General features: G+C 40.1%; 1 protein-coding gene across 1 annotated transcript in view; it reads right to left on the reverse strand.

Moving 5' to 3' along the window:
- Kank (KN motif and ankyrin repeat domain-containing protein 2 kank) overlaps nucleotides 1–23135 on the reverse strand; it is a 207442-nt gene that overhangs the window by 38255 nt on the left and 146052 nt on the right. Inside the window, exons 6-8 of the mRNA XM_083117142.1 lie at nucleotides 22186–22266; nucleotides 14178–14391; nucleotides 7288–8803 (exon numbers count right to left, since the gene is read on the reverse strand). Coding sequence (XP_082973268.1) covers nucleotides 7288–8803; nucleotides 14178–14391; nucleotides 22186–22266 — 1811 coding nt within the window. The remainder of the gene's footprint in view (nucleotides 1–7287; nucleotides 8804–14177; nucleotides 14392–22185; nucleotides 22267–23135) is intronic.

Below are 23135 nucleotides of genomic sequence, written 5' to 3' on the forward strand. Positions count from 1 at the left end.
TTACAACAACACGCTACGACGCCAGGGGTCCTGGGTTCGAATCCTGGCCTTGGCATGGGTTTTCTTTGTCCCTTCATCAATTTCATCATATCATCACACATCCTCATCGTCGCGATTAGCCAAAAGTGGAAGAAAAGCGACGCGAAATAACAAAAATCAAACAAATCTGTACTTTTCAGTTACCGATAATGTATTTCTTCCTCGTTTAAAATTACGTTGTTTATTACTCTACGCTAACGACATGAGTGAATAAGTTGTTTTTTTTCCCCAAACTGTTGGTAATATTTTTCCTTATGGTTAACTCTTCCTTCATTGTTTAATTTCTCCGGGAAGAAAGGGCACCTTCCGCTAGGGCTTGGGACGTCGTCCTCCCATGCGCGTTGTTCTTCCCAGCTGTCTCGTCTCTCGTCCGGGCTCGCCAGAGAATGTTGTAAAGCGCATGCGCGTGGAGCCCCGCCAGATTTCTTTCGCTGCAAGTTTCGCATTCCCGCCCGCACAGTGGCCTGCAAACTTCAAAACTATCGCGGGATAAAAATAATACAAAACCAACTACCCAACGATCTGTGAGGAACGAAATATTTGCAATACAGATAATAGATGTTAATGGAATGTCTGTTCACTTGTGGTTACACACGGCAGTGTGGCGTCGGTATCGTCCTTATGAGGGGCCGCCAATGCATTATATAGTATATATAAGCAAATTTTTGGACCTGGCCTCTCCTTCAAAAAAACCCTGGCTACGAGCCTGACACTAACTGTACGGAACGTAAAAAATTACGAAGAACAGTTGTTGATTGATTTATTGATTTACTGTTTTAAGTCCACTTTATGCACAGTAAGGCTAATCGGGACTGGACCTATAGTTTAAAGTGGGATCCGAACCACTTATGCCTCCACCGGGTATCGAACCCGGGACCCCTTGATTACAAGACGACGACGCAACCATTGCGCCATCGGGGAGGCCGAAGAACAGTTGTTGATTGATTGAATTGTCGTTTTAAGTCCACTTTATGCACAGAAAGGCTAATTGGGACTGGACCTACAGCAGGCGCGTATATTCTAGGCTACCTAGGCTATCGCCGAAGCCCAGATACACATTGACTGCCACCGTGTAACTGAAAATGTATCTCTTCTGGGCCAATCCGATTTTCTGGTTACTGACCGACTGTGAATGAAATGTGTATGCATAATATCTCAATACAATTGAAATTAAGCCCATTGTTGAGGTTTTTGTGGTGTGTATACATTTCTATACACACGGCGTAGGTTTTCAATTTCACGTTGTATGCCACGTGTATATGATTTCATACACGTAATTATTCGCTTTGTGTTACCACATTTTTTCTTGTTCTTTCCGAATATCACGCTGTTTTAAAATTTTGTGGTGATCAAAGTACCAAAATTATCAGACTACTGGAGCACTAGTGCTTTGTTTGATTTTCCTCTTCCCCGAAGTATAATGTAGAAACAGATTTGAACTGCTTCTACGAATGTGGCATTTTGAAGACAATTCACGTGCTGTCCCTAACGATAGATTACATAAAATTACGAACATCACCAACAAACTCATTTCACAATTCCAAGAAATATACACACCAGGGGAAAAAAATTGTGTCGACGAAAGTATGATACCATGGCGGGGAAGACTTTCATTTCGGCAGTACATCCCTTCCAAAAAGAATAAATACGGAGTGAAAGTTTTCAAGTTGCGTGCCAGCAGGGGCTATACATGGAACATTATTCTTTACGTTGGAAATATAAACGGCCGGTAACATGTCAGTTCCTGAAACTGTTGTGTTACAGCTAGTAAGAGATCTTCTCGGTGAAGGCCGGCGTCTTTACACAGATAATTATTACACCAGCGTTCCCCTTGCTTACCTTGCCATTGACAATAATACCCATCTGATCGGTAGAATTAGGTCTAACCGTAAATATTTGCCAGCAGATGTTGTTCAGGATAAATTGAGGAAAGGTGATATTGTAGGAATGGAAACTCAGGAAGGTGTGACTATTCTCAAGTGGAAAGATAAGAGAGATGTGTTAGTCCTATCTACAGCTCACTCTGCTGAAGAGGGAACTGTAACAGAAAGACGTGGTTCATGAATTAGAAAGCCTACCGCAATTATTGATTACATTAATAGCAAGTCCTTCATTGACGTAAGTGATCAATTCGCTTCGTATGGGAACGCTCTGCGAAAGACTACAAAATGGTACAAGAAAGTTATTATTGAATTTATATGGGGAACGGCTCTCGTGAATGCCTGCATTCTCTACAGTGACTGCATCCAGTCCAGTAACGTACACATAAATGAATTCAGGAAACTTGTAATCCTAAATATTCTTTCTGAACAATTACCTCCTGGACAGCAAACTCACTTTACCTGTGCAGCAAGGCAGAAAAACTCAAACTCGTCACTTGATAAACAAAGTAGGGGATAATGGAAGAAAGAAGCAAGGATGCTGTGAACGTTGCTACAAAATCTATGGCAGAAGTGGAAATTCTGACTCGACAGGGAGGAAGTTTGCCAGGTGGGTGAAGACAGTATGTGACAAATGTCCCAAAAATCCTTTTATGTGCCGGGAGTGTTTCAACAAAAATCATTGAACTTCCAAAGTGTTCGGTACAAAATATGTCATCCTTATATCTATATATCTACAAGGAACATAAGTTTACAAAAAAAATATTATATAACAAATGGTTTTGTAAGAATTATGATGTACTAGCAATGTTTCCATAATGTATAATCGTTTGCGGTGAATTCCAACCAGAAAAAAAAATGTATTTACACATTTACCCTTCTTTTTTAGTTGTCAATACATTTGTACTAGTGAAAAGAATACGTAAGCGTAAATAAAGTTTTGAAGATTTTTTTACTCTTGTAAGACATTACAGAAATTAAAATTATTACTGCCCCATCTTAGCTGTACGCCACGGATGTTTAACAGTCATATAGTTTTGCTTGAACTGTGTATGCGTTTCCATACATGCGGCCAAGAATCAGGTTCTTGTTTGTGTATGGAGTAGCATACACGTGGCCCAGAAGGAAGAAGCCATGTGTATGACATATCATACACACGGCAGTCAATGTGTTAAATACAGGAAATAATCGACTAGCAAATGTGACTGATCCTTCACTCTCAAACAACGACCGCGAGAGAAAACGATAGTATAAAACCCGCGACTCCTGCCCACCGTACTCCCGCGAGGAGGAGAGGGGGAGAGTGGACCATGCTTCCTTATGTCCCGAGCTGAACGGGAGAATTAAAGGATGCGCGGGGATTTTTCGTCCAAGTTTTGTTTCCCTTGAGCTCGCTCTATACATGGGGATGGACTCATTTCCTTGAAAACTACCACCAGCCTTCAGCGGTTAAATTCTTCCCCAACCAGCGCCTGGAGACGTTCGGTGACGTATTTCTAGTATCTTCCAAACCCAAGTGTGGACAGGGAAGTCTTCACTTTACAACGGCGATAAAACCTTACAGCGATGCCAATTCGCTAACCAGCATGGGATTTTTCCAAGGTAAGGGAAATTTTGAAACTAAACTACTATTACAGGAATGGGAAATAAGTGGCTGGCATGTGATAGAAAATTTGTCCTCTAGGCCAAAACAACACTGTCCCATCGAACACATGCAGAACTCCCAGGCCTGACCTTCAACTAACCACGCTTTACGATGTTTTCAACCACTCTGCTGCTTTATTTATGATGGTTGGGGTAGACTGACTGGTCGGAGTTGACAAAGGGCACTTTGCGAGGGGAAATCGCGTTGAAGGAAGTTTAAGAAATTTAGGTTTGTTACTGCGGGATTTTCTTAAGTGCATTGAGTGAGTGAATTACGTATATATGTTTTGAATGATCTGTGCTGCGTCATATAGTGAACGAAAATGAGTGACATAATTAACGAACTATTGACGAAACAATTTACTCGGCTTTTGCATGAGGATAAACTTCAAATCGTGCAGATATGCAGGCCTCTGGCATCGCAAAGAAGAGAATAATGGATTTGATTTGTTATTTCGCGTTGCTTTTCTGCCACTTTAGTTAATCGCGACGATGAGGATGAGTGACGATACGATGAAATTCATGAAGGGACATTCACAAAGAACCCGGGTCCCCTGGCGTCGTAGTGCGCTGTGCTAATAACCATTTGACCACAGAGGTTGCCAAGAGAAGAATGGAGTTCCTGTTCAAATTACATATTCAAGGTAAGAAGTTTATTATACGCGTATATTTTATTCTCGCACGTAGGCCTACATAAATATTTCACAATATGGGCCTCAATATTTTATAAATAACCATGAAATATTTGAAATGTTTTCCTTATTGTGATATTTTTATAATTATTAGTAAATTGTAATGTATGTATTTTAATCGCAATGTCACAGCACCTTAAAATCCAAGAAATTGAACGAAAAATATCCTCCCATTTGAACATTATGATAAGAAGAGATAGCCCAGGTTTTGAACCCAGCATACGCCACTGACCTACAGTTTAAAGTGGGATCCGAACCACTATGTGCCTCCAACGGGTATCGAACCCGGGACCCTTTGATTACAAGGCGACAATGCTACCACTGCACCATCTGGCAGGCCCTCGAAGAACAGTTGTGCTGAGTCTTCACTTATCCGTAGGTATATCGAGTCGAAAGGTCTCCCCAAGGATGTAATAATAATAATATATCTGGAATAATATTGATGTATTTTCATCAATTTATAAGTTTCTTGTATAATAATCATAACCATGGTTATGATGATTATTATTATTATTATAATTCTAGTCAAGTTTTATGAATGGACTGACCTACAGAAATTTCTGGCGACGCTGATCTCGAGTCTTGAGCCACAACTGGATGGGTCGTGGCTTAAAACAAAGCACGGGGTTGCACATAGAAGACGGTGGGGGGCGACCACCCCTCCGAATGTACACTTCGTTCCCGTTTGAACGGAGAAATACAGATTTCTCATTGTTATTTTACGTCGATTTTCTACCACTTGTGTTAATCACGACGATGAGGATGAACAATGAGCTGGAAAAAAATAGATGGTTTTGATTCAATGAATGAATTAGATTATTTTACATCGCTTCCACATTTGGCTAATATCGACGATGATTGAATTGTTGTTTCAAGTCCACTTTATGCACCGAAAGGCTCATCGGTAGTGGACCTACAGTTTAAAGTGGGATCCGAACCACTATGTGCCTCCACCAAGCATCGAACCCATGAGCCCTTGATGACAAGGCGACGACGTTACCACTACGCCATCGGGGAGGCCCCAATCGCGACGATGAGGATGAGTGATGATAATATGATGAACTGACGCTCGCAATGAACACCCATACCGGGATTCGAACTGGGTCACCTGGCGTCATAGCGCGTTATGCCACGGAGGTCGGCAAATTAGTGACGCGACAAACACAATGATAGACCACTGCCTGACCAGGGTTCAAATCTGGGACACCTGACTTTGTATCGCGTTATGCTGACCATTCCGTCACGAATGGCGTCTCGATTGATGTAGATATTATCACAAATATTAATAATAAAACCACAAGTTGGTTTTCTAGGTTGCACAAAATTTATCACAGTTCATACGTTCTTCCAGAACTATAATGTATAACTTCGTGAATGTACACCAGTGGCGTATTCTGAAAATATATGGTGTACGGCAACAATTCGTATTTATTTTATGTATTTATTATACACCACACCCCATCTACCTTCTTTAGACATAATAGGATTAAAACACCAATGCACGTAAAACAATAACAGGAGTCTAACAACGTCAAAATTTTGCGGCAATTTCGATATTTTTCATAACATTTCCCTTTTTACCTAAATTGTACCTGGATTCTCCTCTAGGGGTGTGCGGGACACAAAACCTTTGGTCGGGACGGGATCAGGACGAGAAATTTTTTATAATCCCGACAATTGGGACAGGAAAATATTGTCATTTCCCGACTAAATCGGTAAAATTTCAGAGCAGGAAATGTTCAGAATTTCCATACACTGAAAATATCGAATTTACACTTTTTTACTCTCACGTGATTGTTTTTGCATTTCTGGAATAAAAAATGCTAATTTCTTACCCTTATAGTGGAGAAAACGGGCTCCGCGTAGCCAAATGGTTAGCGCTTTAGCCTTTCGTGCGAGCGGTCCCAGGTTCGATTCCCGAAAGTCATAAACCAGCGGCGATGGGACTCTATGCATTGACCACACACGCGTCACCCAATGAAAAAACCGCTCTGGCAAGCCCTGCCCCTTAGAGGGCTGTTACTAGAAGTGGAAGTACTTTTAGTTTCATAGTGTACAAAGCACCGGGAATAAGTCACTTTAAAACGCTTTCATTTGGAATTTCCCAAATTTGCGGTATCCCGAAATGTCGGAGAATCATTTCCCGAAGTCAGGGGTCGGGATAGATTTTATATTTCCTTTCCATATACCGACTTCTCGGAATACCCCCCCCCCCCCACCCGTAGTGGTTACTGCAGCTTTTCGGCTTCCAGTTATCAAGCCCGATGGCTTGAAACCAATTATTCCGGCGCCCTGGATCTCGAGGAAATGAACGAAGAGATAACAGTGAAAGATTATTTGGACCTGATCGCAATTTACATCCTACTGTCACACGGCCATTAATTCCTTTCCTATATGACAATCTTAACTCCCTTTAGCAACAAGTTGTGAGCCTACGAACCGGTAGTTTTCATGCTGAAACTATGGAATCTGCAGGAAAACACTTCCTTCCAGCAGATAGCCCCTATTGTGACGTCATTGTGAAGCGAATATATACATACATGGGTGGGAATTATTCAATTTCTAGTGCATTCCCAATTAATGTTTCAGTGATACATTACCATATATTGAACGTAGGGATGTGGAAAAGGGTTCCATTTGAAGGGAACATAGGTTTGCGCGCACATGATCAAGTACGTACTCCTTTGATTTTGCTTATTTTCAGGTATTGAGTAACTGCATACCTTCTCTATGCCTGGCAAAAATGTAACGATGATACGTACCAATTACAAACAAATTATGAAGAAATATGTAACCTAACAATTTTTGTCTCGTCACATATTCTTTGAGATTAGAAGAGAACAACGGAAACGATCAATGAGGTTGGTGACACTGAGATTTGATTGAAAATCTGTGTTGAATCTTCCAAGTGCTAACTGGAGGCTCTGTTATATCTGGTCATAGAGGAACACATTTCACCTATACATTATGCTGTAGGTAATATACTTAAAACGAAACATAAAATACAAAACTGGAATGGATTCCGTACTTACGGTATGCTCTTCTGGCTGGCCTCGGCGAGCACATCAGAAGAGATTTTCGTGTAAGTTTCCTGCCGGACGAACTGACGCCTCGCATCTGGCGACTTGGTGTGTGAAATATGAGACGGACCATGATAATGAGGTGTACCTGGTGAAGTGGACGTCGTCGGCCTAGGAATACGCGAAGGCTGCAGCTGACTTGGCGACACCTCAGATTTTCCCTTGATTATATCTTTCGCCATGGTTTGAATTGCTCGGTTACACTTGTCACAAACTGTTACTCGTAGATTGGGATCCGTGGGTGAACGAGGAACATTCAAAGTTGATGGCCGCGTCGCGACTGCTGGCTCCTTCGCCATGACTTCCGCATCCTTAACTTTCACGTGTTCACCCACTGCGGCATCGACCAACTTCCTTTTCATCGTGTTCACACTCACGTCTTTCAATTTCTTTGAAAGATCAGACGTATCGGTAGATTTTGAACTGGCCGTGGGCCCTCTGCTGAAACCAGCCGTCCCGCAACCAACGGTTCGCGTTCTGACTTTAATCGGCGAATTGGAATATTCGAAGGACTTGCTCCTGGTCATTCCAGGAGCCTGAACCGACAGAGACTCTGTTGAGGAAGATCTTACGCTGTGATAACCTACACCAACGGTCCTTTTCTTGATGTTGCACTTGTCGCATAGGACATCACTGATGCTGCACTCCCCAGCTGCCACGTCTCTGACTCTTGCTTTCGCTTCAGAGGCAACATCACTACACCTAGGCTTCACGTTCACACCATTGTCCACACGTTTTGGCTTCACTATTTCAACTGCACCAGCCTGAATTCCAATGTCCTTTCGCTCAACTATCTGCAGCACGGGTATTGAAGGGAAGCTCTGGTCCTGAATGGAAACCTGAATACCAAAATCTAATCGCTTGGGCCTCGAGTGTTCAACAGATCTTTGATAAGAGGCGATGGCGTGCCTAATACTACATTCCAGTTCTTGAGGGGAATAGACAGACTCCATGCAAAGTTCAGTATTTGTCCAAATCTGCCTACGAGATGGGCTTTCCGTATTGGTGGAATTATCGAATGTTAGAGTAGGCGGAGCTGCTTGAGGTTGACTAAGTCTAGCGAGAACAGGGGATGACTTTACGAAACCTGCATATGCATTATCGCGGGGTTGTAAGGAGGAATCTGCAGGGATGGATTCGCTCGTAACTCTACTGAATTCAAGTTTCTTTGCACTGAACTTCGATGCAGAAGGGGGATCTATTAACTTCGGATCCACCATTGTTCCAAGAGATCTTAATTTTGGACTTAAATGGGTGATCCCTATGTCACGGGTTAGGACTGAACATCCCACACCTACATCTCTCGATGATACTTTTCTTGCGATAATCACTCCATTCTTCTGATTGCCATTTATTGGAACGGGATGATCTTTATCCACTGCTAGATCTTCTGAATATGAATCAGACCGAGCTCTGCCATCAACTCCATGGTTGCTGGAGATTCCCAAGGAACGTAAAGTTACTGAATCTGCGGAGAAAGAAGAGATGACATTAATATACACTACACTAAAGATATTCTTGTCTAAAAAATAAATTACGCTAAATACTTTATATATAGATCACCACAAAAAAATGTGTGCTTAGGCAATACCTTCTGTTGACGCAAACCAGAAATAGTCGGAAGAGCGTGCATTTGTGTGGTGATCTACACTGATGGAAAGGAAAGAATTAAGACCCCTTTCGTTTCGAAATGTCATCCTTTGTTGTATAACTATGCGCTGAACTGCACCACGATGACGTAGTGGTAACGCTGCCGCCTTGTAATCAAGGAGTCCCAGGTTTGATGCCCGGTGGAGGCACATAGTGGTTCGGATCTTACTTTAAACTATAGGTCCAGTCCCGAACAGCCTGTCTGTGCATAAATTGACAAAACTAAAACTTTATATCTGTAATTTCTTTACACCACATTGTCGATTCGAATATTGATGAGGGCCTCCCCGATGGCGTAGAGGTAACGTCATCGTCCCGTAATCAAGCGGCCCCAGGTTTGATACCCGGTGGAGGCGATTAATGGTTTGGATCCCAACTTTAAACTGTAGGTCCAGTCCTGATTAGCCTTCCGTGCATAAAGTGGACTTACAACTCAAACTCGAATATTGATGAATATATAGCTGGAGGGAGTATACTAAGCTAAGTGGTCATCAATCGTGGGAATTATACTAAAGAACTGAACATAACAGGTACAGGCGATTTATTATCTTAAGCAACACATACTTTATATATCAGGCAATCATCTGAATAAGTTGCATAGTACAGGAAATTTGAGTTTGGCAAAATTTTCATACACTTTATATTTTAATTTACTAGGTCTTGAGTGTGTGCCACCAGGTTATTTATCGCGGAGAGACTTTCGGTTCATGCGAGTTGTGTTAGAACCGGATAAATCCATGACATTTTCGCTATGTTGCAAGTGAAATCTGGCATAACATATGGGAAGAGACCATGATAAGCTGTACGGATGAATAAGCAAAACAAACGGAAACTTAGACCGTGAAATTTTCTCGAACTATACATTAGCTGATCAAAGCACAATGGACTTTTGCTCTTTCTTACCCACCGAATAAGCTTAACAGATCGAAATTTCTCTTTCCGAAACACACCCAGAACTGCTGGAAACTCTCTTCATTAGCTAACTTACATGCATGCTGCCCACACAAGCGTGGATTTCGGTGTCGGAAACAGGAGATTTTATGACAGCACGGATTCGCTTCGGTGGCTGCTCCTTATCGCACACAGGAAAAGGAAGACGTTTTCTTGTCTCCGCCGTGGCTGATTTCAGAGCGAGTGAGGGCATCGACTGAACAGACCATCACTCGGGCATCAAGGAAATTCGCCATTGTGGCCGGGGATATGGTAGTAATTAAGGCTTATTTATTTTTATTTTTTAGTAGATGATATATTTTACTACATTTTCTTGTATACGTATTTTCATTTTTAGAAAAACGGGGTCCCAAGGGTGTTTTTAACTTTAAACAACCCTCCCCTGGGTGCCGATCTCCGTAGCGTTGAATCCTGGTCTGGGCATGGGTATTCATTGTCTTCATCAATTTAATCATTTTGTCTTCATCAATTTAATCATATCACTCATCGTCGCGATTAGCCAAAGTGGTAGAATAGCGACGTAAAATAATCTAATTCAGTCAATCAACCTTCCTTGGGTAGGTCCCTGTATGACAGCGATTCTAAACCCTGCCGCACCCTGTGGCCGAGTGGTTAGCACATCGCGCTGCGACGCCAAGGGTCCCGAGTTCGAATCCCGCTCGGGCTTGGTTGTTTGTGAATATCCATTCATCAATTTCATCACTCATCCCCATCTTCGCAAATTAGCCAAGAAGCACAAAACTCGAAGTAAAAAAAAATTAAATAAATCAATCTAATCCCTGCCATTAGGGGATCCTGCTTGAAGATTGATTTTGTGTATTTAATATGCATTTCTGTCACTTTTCGCAAATCGCGACGATGGGGACGAATGGCGAAAATATGAAAATGGATGAAGAACAATTACAAATATATATGGACCGACAGAACTCCCACATAGGATTATGCTGGCTGCGAGTTCAGGCAACAGAGCCTTGTTGGCCTGCAACATTGTAGTTGTACTACATCGAGTGGGGTTTACTTTTGGGTACCTTACCAGTGGCTACACTGCCAAGGGTCCTGGGCTCGGACCCGGCCTGAGAATGGGTGTTTTTTGTGAGTGTCCCTTCATCACTTTCACACTTTAATCAACAATCCTCATTTATCGCGATTAGCCAGAAGCGGCAGAGAAGCGACGCTAAATATCAAACATCAAATAAGACTCAAATCACTTTCTGATTTCCTCAGATAAGGTGACTGCAAAAAATCACGTCAAGTGAATGTAAATACTCTTGCATGTGAAAATAATGAGTTGCTATGAATGTGAAAGTATTTTATGAAAATAATTTTAAAATTGAATCTCCAATCAAGAAGACAACGAAATAAAGTATTTTCATAGTAAAATATTACTTAAAAGGGTAATCGTGGGTATTTTGGCCAGGAAACACATTCACAAGCGTTGAAACTTGTTATTCGCAACAGATTTACTTCTCAAAAACTTTTGTCTGAATCTTAATTGGAAACTTTGATGCGTTCATGAGTGGGATAAAAAAAAATCCCGAGACACACTTCTGGCCGATTCTGTACAAATTAGCTGAAAAATTATTTCCTCACCATTACAACCAAACACACACTAATAATTAAAGAAAAAAGTTACGCCTCTTATAGTAAAACCTATTCCTGCGTCGCTATCTTGCATCTAAACATTATGAAACAATGACTAGGCGTTTTATCTCTGCCGTTGGCAACACTGCATTCATGAACAAGGAGCCAACAGATATTACATAACTTCCATACCCTAAGATCAGATGTTTTCCTTGTCTGCATGCAGGAAGAGAGGATTCTTCCGATTCCACCTTCCCCCCTCCCAGAATATTGCCGCTTTCGTAATGATGCACCTCAAAATAGATTCACATCCCACATAAAATTAATTCTGAATTAGCCTATTCAAGAGTTGACAACATGCTCTCGAGTATTAGTTAATTATACCGCTTGGTTAACTGCGCTGGGAAAAGATAGAAAGGATAAATTTGTTAAATTGTTTTGTCGTGGGAAATATTCTCTACCTAAATTTCAGACGGTGGAAAAACAACAACAAAAAGAGAACACAGATTCATATTCATGTATAAAACTTTCGTTTCTTGACTAGAAATGGTACATTTGCACTCCCTTCTCTCAGTGGCGGCGTTATTTTCTTGTTTTATAATTGTTTATTTCTTTCAGTTTCTCACCAAACTCAAAGGAGTTTGAGTTGGGCAACTATTTTTTTTTTTGTCACTAGGTCCAGTCCGGAACAGAGGTGTTCACCATTTGAGGGCGACCTCACCTTCCTGAAGAGTTGTGAGGGAGGGCAAGTCGTGAGGGCGAAACTTGTGGAAGTAACAAAGAAAATCTTCATGGGAGGACACTGAACCACATTTAGCTAGTGACGCTTCAAACTCTCCATCAGCTACAGGTTCAGTTGTTGCACTTGTTGTTTGTTCGGATTTGTTTTAAGTATAATTTATGCACAAAAAGTCTAATCGGGACTACACCTACAACTTAAAGTGGGATCCGAACCACTATATGCCTCCACCGTGTATCGAACCCGGGACCCCTCGATTACAAGGTGACGACATTACCACTACGCCATCGGGGTATTTTTCCTAGAATACCAAGACACATTGCAGAGGTGAGCAGAGAGGGTGAGAGCGAAATCAGGTCGTGAGGGAAGTTGATGTACAATGACCGCCTATGGTCCCTATAGTTCATCAGAGGATAAAATGCACTTAACCCCACTTAATACACTTAATTCGAATGCTTCGAATACCTGTACGTCAGGAGATGACAGGGAAAGAAGCGTTCTAGGGCAATTCAAAACCAATTTCTCCAATTACTGTGCCATTTACAAGATGAGGTGAAAGGCATGTGTGACAATTTCCACATTTTTCGTCAGCTCGAGCATGTCGTGACAAAAAAATGTGATGCTTCCATTCATCTTGCTCCGAAACCTCCGAGAAAGCGGAAATCCTTCCCCCCACCACTTTCTCCTCAAATTGTATCCCGTTATTTCACGGCTTCCTGATGTACCGGTGTTTCCTTTCCTTGCACAGACAGTACAGAAGAAACTTAACTGTTCCTTGCAGGTAAAAATATCCCAAGTGTTGTTAGAGGGAAAAGAGAAGGCTGTTAACTTCAATACTACAGTTCTTCGCCAAATATAACAGTACCCAATTGGTCATAGGAGACCAAAAGTGAGTTTTTATTGGTGTTTCTTCTAATGCCGTTGTTTTACATCGCTTTTCTAGCTTCGAAGGCTAAATCATGGATTGATAAAGTTGATTATGGAAAACAATTGTACCTTCATGCCTTACCCTAGGGCCTCCTAATGAGGTTTGCAACTTACTTGTTCATCAGCTTTTTCTCAAGAATTGTGCAAGTTAATCAGAAAAAGTAAAGCATTACAGTTACTTTGCTTCAAAAAAAGTAACCCGCTACAGTTATTTTCCATACAATGAGGACATAACATTTTACACATATCACAATTGTTCTTTGAAATGCATCTTTTCATAATGTAACTTTACAGTTTAAATAACACAAAGCATGTCGTGTCCTTTTAAATTAATCCTTCTCTTCTGAATGAATCAAGGTAACGAAAAGTTAAGAGTTATTGTTGTAATTTAGGCAACGTGTTACTAACGGCAGTGCTTGCTGCAACACAGTTGATATCATTGTAGAGCACTTTCGAGGCCACTTATCACTAAACAAGTACATTTCATTTAGTGACTACCGGTGCATGAAAAGCGGAAATGTTCTAGAATCAGTATTTTACTCTTACTTAAGCAAATGCATATTTGCACTACGTTTTTATACAAATCGCAATTTTATAAGAACTTTCTTCCTAGCAAAGAATGATGAAGCGATTATTACGGGTTATCGCCCAGGTGAGTGTTGGAGGCAAACTAATTGTCACTGTTGGGTGACGTCAATTCTCGAAAGTTTGGAAACCTACCCACAACTCACCTGGACGATAGCCTGAGAAAAATGCGTTCTATCAGCACGAATTTCACACAAACTCTTTATTTTTTTGATAAGTGAGGCATAACAGGGATTACAAAAAAAAGTTTACAAGAGAAATTGTGACTTGTCTGATTAAATTTCAATAGTGACTTCTACTGTACTGCTACTTTAGCATGACCTGCAATAATATAATTTCAATTCTAAATACTGTATTCTCTATTCAGTAAAAGAACAAATTAAAAACGAATTCAAGGAAAAATGCTTACTATTAATTGTAGGCTGTGAAGAATCAAGGTGACATATTCGCACAGTTTTCTTCTGGTTTCTAGGAGTGGCAACGCCTGTCTCGCCAAGACTCTCCAATCCTTTGTTTGCATCATCATCGATGTCTGTTATTATCATCTGTTTTTTGTTCGTTTGATTGGCTTTCAACTGAAGCAATAAAAGCCGTTTTTCTTCTTTCAGCACAGAGAGTTGAACCTGAAAAAATAGTAATTATTACTACATGAGTGTGTAAAATCATATGTTAGTGCTAACTGTATATATATTAAGCATGGCGGTTAAGTTCTCCATCAAGTTAAGTACTTCATCAATTTGATCACTCATTCCCATCTTCGCGATTAGCCAAAAGTGGCAAAAATAAACTAAATCAATCAATTGGTAGGGAAGCAATATGCTATACGATTAGTTTCAATTTTTCAATCAATTTAATAATATGGTGTGTTTTCATGAACATATAACCTCTTCTATCGATAATGCAATTTTAATGAAAATGTCGCTTTCCGACCAACACCGTCCTGTTGCAGTGGCAATAGACTATCTAGTCAAATATCTTAAATTCATGGACTCGTTTTCCGGAAGTCGCTGGTTCAATCCTGGCACGCTTTCGCAGCTTTCTCAGTCATTCCATATTGAAACCGGGATGGCACATTTAACAACGGACATGCCCGTTGTTACTCCACATCTCCCAATTAGAGTAATTGATGTTTTCATACCTTTTCTTATTTCTTGATTGATTATTTTACTTCGCTTTTCTGCCACTTTTGGCTAATCGCGAAGACGAGGATGGATGATGATGATATGATGAAATTGATGAAGGGACACTCAGAAAGAACACCATGCCCAGGAAAGGATTCGAACCCGGAACCTCTGGCGTCGTAGCTCGCTATGCTAACCCCTCCGTCACGGAGGTCGGGTTTTCCTTATATCTCTACGTTGCTTTTCTTCCCCTTAGGATAATCACGACGATGAGGATGAAACTGACGAAGGAACACTCACAAAGGAATAACCATACAGAGACAAGGATTCGAACCCAGAACCTATGGTGGCGGGATCATCACTCAATACGCTCAGCCACCCAGACGGCTAATGGGTGATGTTACTAAGGCAATAACAGTAATTACCAAGAACGCAGTGAAAGGAAGTGACATCAGAAGTGTTCTTCGAAAGATGGAAGCCATAAAAATTTAGTACAGGGCGAATGACATATTTTATAGTGTGCTAGAAAGCAAGGGAGAAGTTTCCCATCCATTAATGGATTTATTGGCATTTATGCTTCTTGTTCACCCACATGACCGGTTTTATAGACCTTTATCACGATATAATAATAAGGTATTAGTGATTCTAAAAGAGCCGCGGTAGTTCAATCAGTAGGGCGCCTGAATGCCATTAGGGAAACCCGGGTTCGATTCCCTGGGTGGGTGATGCCATGTGGACATTTTTCCAGCGATGCCCCTGCATGGAACGGTTCAGCCTATAATAAAGCAGCCTGAGCGTGGTGTTGTCCACATATGGCCGAGGTTGTGAATGTTTGTGGCCCCTACCTCCGCATCCCCACGTATGTTTTCAAAGCATGTTACAACGTGTAGAGGTAACTGTACTTTTAAATAACGATTCAACCTTACGATTGTATCGACGGAAGCTCTGAAACTTGAAATTCAAGAATTACAAGATGCCATTTACTAACTTGCACCTCTCCCGCCATAAGAGGCGATATCCATCGAAATTTATAGAGGAGCATGGCAGAATTCTTGATAACGATATGGCATTATCAAATAGGCAGAAATTAGTTACTAAGTAGAGTGTCCTCCAATAATCCGCGAATATGCACACTACTGCTTTCTAAGCAAGGGCCAGGAGGTTCCAGGTTTCGCTTTTCTGTCACTGACTAATTACGAAGATGAGGATGAGTGATGATATGATCATTGCGAGTGCCCCTTCATCACTTTCATCTTATCACTCATCCTCATCTTCGCAATTAGTCAAAAGTGGTAGAAAAACGACGTAAAGTAACCCAATTCAATCAATATAATCAAAGGCTATCGAGCCTCGGTTCACTGTGGGGAAACTTAGTTGTAGATATACCATTTTAAACTGTAGGTCCAGCCTATCTGAACATAAAGTGGTCTTAAACGAACAAACAATACTGGTCTATTCCATAGTATGCCACTTTGCCTATAATGTACAGACAACGACGAATCTAATATTTCTTGGTTGCTGCGCGCTCTTTAGTATTGCTTGCGTTTGTTGACAGGAAAGACAAAGGTAATGCTGAATTTTACATGAAAAATACGCTTCGTTTTTCATAGTTCACACAAGAAGTGGCGAAAAGCAATCATTCAGACCACTCACTCTCTGTTCAAGTTTGCATACAAGAAAAAAAAGTAGTCAAATTCGTATGTTACATGTGATATTCATGGATTGCCCCATCTCCCCTCCCAAAATATCAATACTTCTCCTCTGTCCCCACTTACGTTTTGATAGCGCCGCTATTTTATATCTTGCACATTTCCTAAATTGATGTTCAGCTTAATGTTATGCGAATTATGGAACTCTTGTCTCAGAATGAAAACACTTATTGGTTACAAGGCCTGACTCGACAACTATTACAGAGAACAACATTTCGCAAATAATGGGTGGCTTGGCTTCGTAGAAAGTTCTACAGTCAATATACCAAAGGACCGTTACATCCGACGTTCGTTCAGTTTCACTGAAGCCCATTATGGTGTTCAGCCAATTGGCAAGAATCTGAGTTTCGTTCGAATCATTACTTTAATATGTGAACTGAGAAATTCTTTTTGCGCATTAAGCAAAGGACGAGACATTAACCTCCTTCCTAGTTTCTTTACTGCATAAGAGAAACAGCCATAATTGATCAGAAAAGCTGTAAGGCTCCATAGATTGAAGACTACACTGGCGATATCCCGTTCGAAAGTAATATAGGTGTATATAAACAAAAACAAGTTGTACCTTTCAATTTGTACCTTTCAATTCTACTGGTAAAGTCATCTTACCGTATTTACTATATGCTCTAGTGGAAGAGGGGTTAAGGGTTGATCTCGCAATCTTGAGAGGGTTCTAGTTCCATGCAGCCATCGTCCATCTTCATCGACACGATTAACATACAGAGTACAAAAGTTACTTCAAATAAACGAAATGCAATATATGTAACCAGTGTCGATTGAAGTCCTTCTCCATTGGGTACAATGATAAATATTATGGCCTGATGAACTATCCGGTAATGAGTGCACCTTCATCAATTTCATCTTAAACACCCACACTCGTCATGGTGATTAGCCAAAAGTGGAAGAAAAGCGACTTAGAATAACAAAATACGCAAATACAAATATTCTGTAATGATAGTATTCAAATACTTACATGTACTTAAGATTAAAATATGGGTTGAAGTTTTTAATTATATACTTTGCTTAAACTGCAGAAAGCACAATTACAAAGTAGTACTCGTGATTTGTTGAGGTTATGGTTACGACAATAAATATGGCAAAGACATGATAACATTGGTCTTTAACAGTTTTGGTTAATTTTCCATCTCTCTCTAGGTCCAACGATGAGCAGGATTTGAACCCAGAAGTACGAGTTTATTTGTAAGTCCACTTTGTGCACATAAAGGCTAATCCGGACTACAGTTTAAAGTAGGATTCGAACCACTATGTGCTTCCACCGGCCCATGAGAAAGTTTTATGGAGTGATGTTATATACTCTTATTCCTGGTTCGATTTTTGTTTGTCAAGTAATTATTACATGTTTAATAAATATTTGTTGTGGTCTATTATGTATATAGACCTATGTATGTGCGTGTGTACATGTGTGTGTCTATATATATATATATATATATATATATATATGTCTTATGTATTTCTTTGAATTAAATATTTTTACTGCGGCTGGTTTGATGTGAAACATTTTCAATGTTTATATATGAATCAAATTATATTATAAACTTTTGGTATGTGGTTGAGTGTAAGAAAAGGCATGAGCCTTACTCTCCGTCACAAAAAATAAGAGGCAAATAAATAACTACGAGTATATAAATTTATTCCGAGTTATATGATATTAGACACCACTAAGATAATTTTTTAAACCAGCGTCTACCTCAGCTCCAGCTTTTAAAAGTAAACAAGACATTTAGGATAAGGTTAGAAAGAACCAAACGCTTCTAGAGTGTTAATGCATGTTTAACCCGCTCACTTTTCATAGTTCTGAGAATGCAAATATCTATCTCCCCATCCTTTCAAATTTTGTGGATCTTTCCCTAAGGAGATGGAAATTTCCTTCAATTAGCCATCAATGTGCTTGGAGGAAGAATGGATTAAGGTTTCCAAGAAATGCATGCCTTCTTTGTTCCAAGGGTGGATTTCTACTGATTATCAAGATATTATTGGTCTAAACTAGAACAAGTCTAGCATTTGGGGCAGGTATCCCTTTGAAAATGGCGCGCCTCAAGCCATGTCAGCTGTCACTCTTATCAGTAAGCTTGTCTGCAAGATGTCTTGCAAGTCGCCAACTAACACACCCTTCACTGCAACCCAGGGAACTTAATATTACAAAAGCTGTGCTTTTCTAGGAAAGTTCATTCCATGGCCTTTTGTTCGATTGGCACTATCATCAAGATGGACATATATTTATAGAACAAGGTAATGCAGTATCTGATAATAGAATACTACCCTTATACATGAAGGTATAGGATCAGGTTTCAGAATTGAATTGGTGGTAATGATGCCAAACCAAGACAGAGTAACATAGTAAAGAAAATATATTAGAAGCCTATTTTAAAATTATGGAATCATAATGAAAACTTCAATCTATAGATCATACGTTACTACGCAGGTCGGATTGATAAGAAACATATATTATGATCCAAAACCATTATCTACCCCTCCAAAAACAACACAGAATGCGACAAGATGAGTATTGTCTTAGCCCGAACGGGAAAGATTTGAGAAAAAAATATATATAAAGGCCCGGCCTATTTCTAAACGACCCCTTCAAATTCAGAGAAATGTACTTAGGATCAATATACTTGTATAGGACAACAACCCCTTTGCTATGAAATGCATTGTTTCATCTATCTAACCCCCATAAAGTAACCGCCAGGCTGAGGATGTACTTGGACGGTACGCCAAACACTAGAAGCGCAGCCTATCAAACACAAGGCCAGCCTATCTCTTCATGATGCAATTAAACCTCACTGTATTGACATAAAGTGACTCTAGACATATCAAGACTACAACGCTTTGCCATGAAATATTTCATATAATATATGTGCCCCCCCCCCTCCCCCGAGTGGCTGAGGAATGCATTGCGATTTAAACAATGCGATCGATATAAGTACTATACAACAACTACTTCAAGGATATTTCGGGCGGGTTGTTACAACCTCCAGAAATCTCTCTCTCGGAACGCTTTTGGTTACAACTAATCGCGAATGCAATTCAGGCTCAAGCTGCGACTTTAATTTCATATTTTTGTTTTAAGAGCAGCTGGCACCTATTGTGGTTACTACTCGCTTTACGAGACTACTACTGCAGACGTTGAAGCATATATATATATATAATTGTCTCAACTTTATTTTCACCTGGAAGGCTTCCGGTACATACACTTTATACGTTCAGCTGTACAGGTGGCAAACGACACCGCGGTAAGTGATACAACAAAGGCAATCTAAGCATAATCCTTCGGGGAAACAGATGTTTCTCTTCGAAGACTAATAAAGCGTGCTTTAAAACCTTATAGTTATCGTCAAATTCCACCTTTCCAGACACGTCAAAAAAAGTTTAGAATGAGTTTCGAAATCTGGACTTAAAAACGGTTTTAAAATATGTCTAACCTCCTGGCATGGGAGGACGAATGGTTTTTAGCCTAGAGGCATATATGCCAGCTGCATTATGCTGAACAGACACCGTAGACATGAGCACTGCATCACTTTGCGCGGATATTGGTAGGATCCTGTAGTCACGAAAAAACTGCAGTTGGTAGGGAAATATTGTAAATGACGCTGACTTGCACCTTATCCTGAAACATAACGCAGCACCGTGTATTGTCTCTAGAATTTTATCATTACCTGCTTTGTCTGTCAAAAAATAAATAAAAACTTACAAGCGGTAACATACTGACGGTAAATTTATTCAGACTGCTTTTGATTTGATTTATTTTACTTCGCTTTTTGTGCCACTTTTGGCTAATTTACGAAGATGGGGATGAGCAACGATACGAAGAAATTAATGAACGCACACTCGCAAACATTCATGCCCAGGCCAGGATTCCAACCCAGGACACCTGGCGTCGTATCACGATATGCTAACCACTCCGCCACGGGGGCCGGCTATTCCGACTGCGTATCGATAAGTCCCACAATGCAATTAACAAAGGCTCTTGGTTGGAAATTCTTGATTCGTTGTCATCTTGATTTGAATTTTGTTACTTAGCGTCGCTTTTCTGCCACTTTTGGTAATCGTGACGATGAGAATGGGTGGAGATATGACGACATTCATGAATAGACACTCACAAAGAACACCCATGCCAAGATTCGAACCCGGGACCCCTTGCGTCGTAGCGCGCTGTGCTAACCACTCCGCCACGGAGGCCAGCATTCATTCACTATCATCGTGATTGACCTAGAGGTGAAAAAGCGACGTAAAACAATTCAAAAACAGTTTACCGTAAATTTTGCCAGAAGATTGTCAAAATTCAGAGTATAGGAAACAATGCAATGAACGTTTCATTAGTATGTTACTTATACTCGCTTTTTGCCAAGATTTGTCATCGGAAATTGTTACTTTCGTAATTTAATTTTCCGGGTTCGAATCCCGCTCGGGCTTGGTTGTTTGCGAATGTCCATTCATCAATTTCATCACTCATCCCCATCTTCGCAAATTAGCCAAGAGGCACAAAAGTAAAATAAACTAAAACAATCAATCGTAATTTAAGAATTATCACTTTATATTAAAACAACAACGGTCTCACTTGCTATTCTTGCAGTTTAATGAGTTGCTTCTGGAAATCCATATTATTTAAAACAATCATTCAATCAAAGAAACTAGACGGATTCTCCCAAATTGATTTGTGTGGACTAAAACTACAGAAACGACGAACATAATACAATAGTCAAGTTTTTCATTAATATTGCTGTAAATTCTATGGTAACGCAGTTATCGGGTAAGGACTTTTCGAAAAAAATACTGCTTGCAAAGCATGTTTTTCGATTTGATTTGCTTTATTTTACATCGCTATTTTGTGCCACTTTTGGCTAATTTGCGAAGATGGGGATGAGTGATGATATGATGAAATTGATGAATGGACACTCACACATATGCATACCCCGGGCAGAATTCGAACCCGGGACCTCTGGCGTTGTAGAGCGATGTGCTAACCACTCCGCCACAGGGGCCGGCGTTTTTCGATTTGATTCCATGTCTTAGTATACTGACAACTTGCGGAACTCCATTTTAGCTTTAATTCAGTGAAGCATTATAGAATACGTGCCTTGTTTCAAAGACCAAAGAAAAGTATTACATGCAACACACCACAGATAAATTTATAATGCTCTTATGATAACTCTGAATTCCGTTATGGAATTTTTCCACGCTATTTACCGTATCACGCTCTCTTTTTAGAAGAACCAAAAAATAATCAAATGCTCGCAGGTCTATCACCTGAAGATTCGTGGAGCACAAAATATCACGCAATGATAAGCCAAGACCGCTGCACCTCCATCCATCTGCATGTACAGCATATAACAGTGTTATTCTACAAGAACAATATAAGATAACATGAGAGAACCACGCAAACTGTCTCACCCACGATGAAAGCGAAATCATGGGCAGGTTTTGAAAAAGTAAAAGCACAAAAATACTATTCAATGAAATTTTCATTTATTTTCTTATCTAAATGAATGTCAATCTTAACTGCTATGCCTTCAAAATTAAAATTAAATACATGAATGAGAAACTATTAAAATAAAAATAACGTTCTTACCTGTAATATGGGAATTTGTTTCACTTTGTCTTCCATCTCTTTCATCTTCTCCAGGCTAACTGCCATCTGCTCACGTATGTTCTGGAAAGAGAAATAAATATAGTAAGAACAATATATACAACAACATCGTGTATTTAAATTACGCAACAAATTACCATTAACGAGTCACGCATTCCAATAGTTTGGCTGATCCAGCTCAACGTCTAATCAAAGCAGAATCCCTCAATCCTGACTTCCCATTTCATCTAATACCTCATTTAAATCCCATATTTTAGGCGAAGTGGGGAAACTACTAGTAGAAGTAGAATTATTATTAAATCGAGGAAATTCTGGTCACTAAGGGGGCAAATATATACTTTGTTTTGTAATGATAGCTTCACAACATCCTTTTTCTTTTTAATCTTTTGAAGTCGTTCCAGGTCAAAATGCCAGGTCAAGAGGAAAATTGTTGTATCGTCAATAATACAATAAATACTTGCACAAGAACGAGTTGATGGAAATTAATCCGGAAGGTTACATGCAGGGTGGCGAAAATGTTTGGAGACTTTTTAAAAATATTTGAACAGCATAAAACTGCTCTATAGATAGATAAATCTAAATCACAAACTTTTCAAGAACTTCAAGGACGTTTCTCCCGTCACACAAATATCATACCAAACCATCACCGACGCCGGAAAATGAAGGCAAGCAACAACATTGCAGCAGTGGAATTCTTCTGTCCGTTCTACAGTAATTGACGGTTGTGCAGTGTGCACACTCTCAACGGTGAAAATTTTCTCACGAGAAAAATGAACTTTCTGATGACCATCCTCAGCGACCAACAGAGGCAATCCTTTTTGTTTCATTTCATCAGTGAGGAAGTGAACACGATAACACTTTCTAGTGTAAAATTAAACTAGGAATTCAAAACAACACAGCGAACATTAAAGAAAAAGTAAATACGAGAACAA

Source organism: Lepisma saccharinum, chromosome 2, assembly GCF_977018435.1.
Source record: "Lepisma saccharinum chromosome 2, izLepSacc3.1, whole genome shotgun sequence".
In the NCBI taxonomy this organism is placed as follows: Eukaryota; Metazoa; Arthropoda; class Insecta; order Zygentoma; family Lepismatidae; genus Lepisma; species Lepisma saccharinum.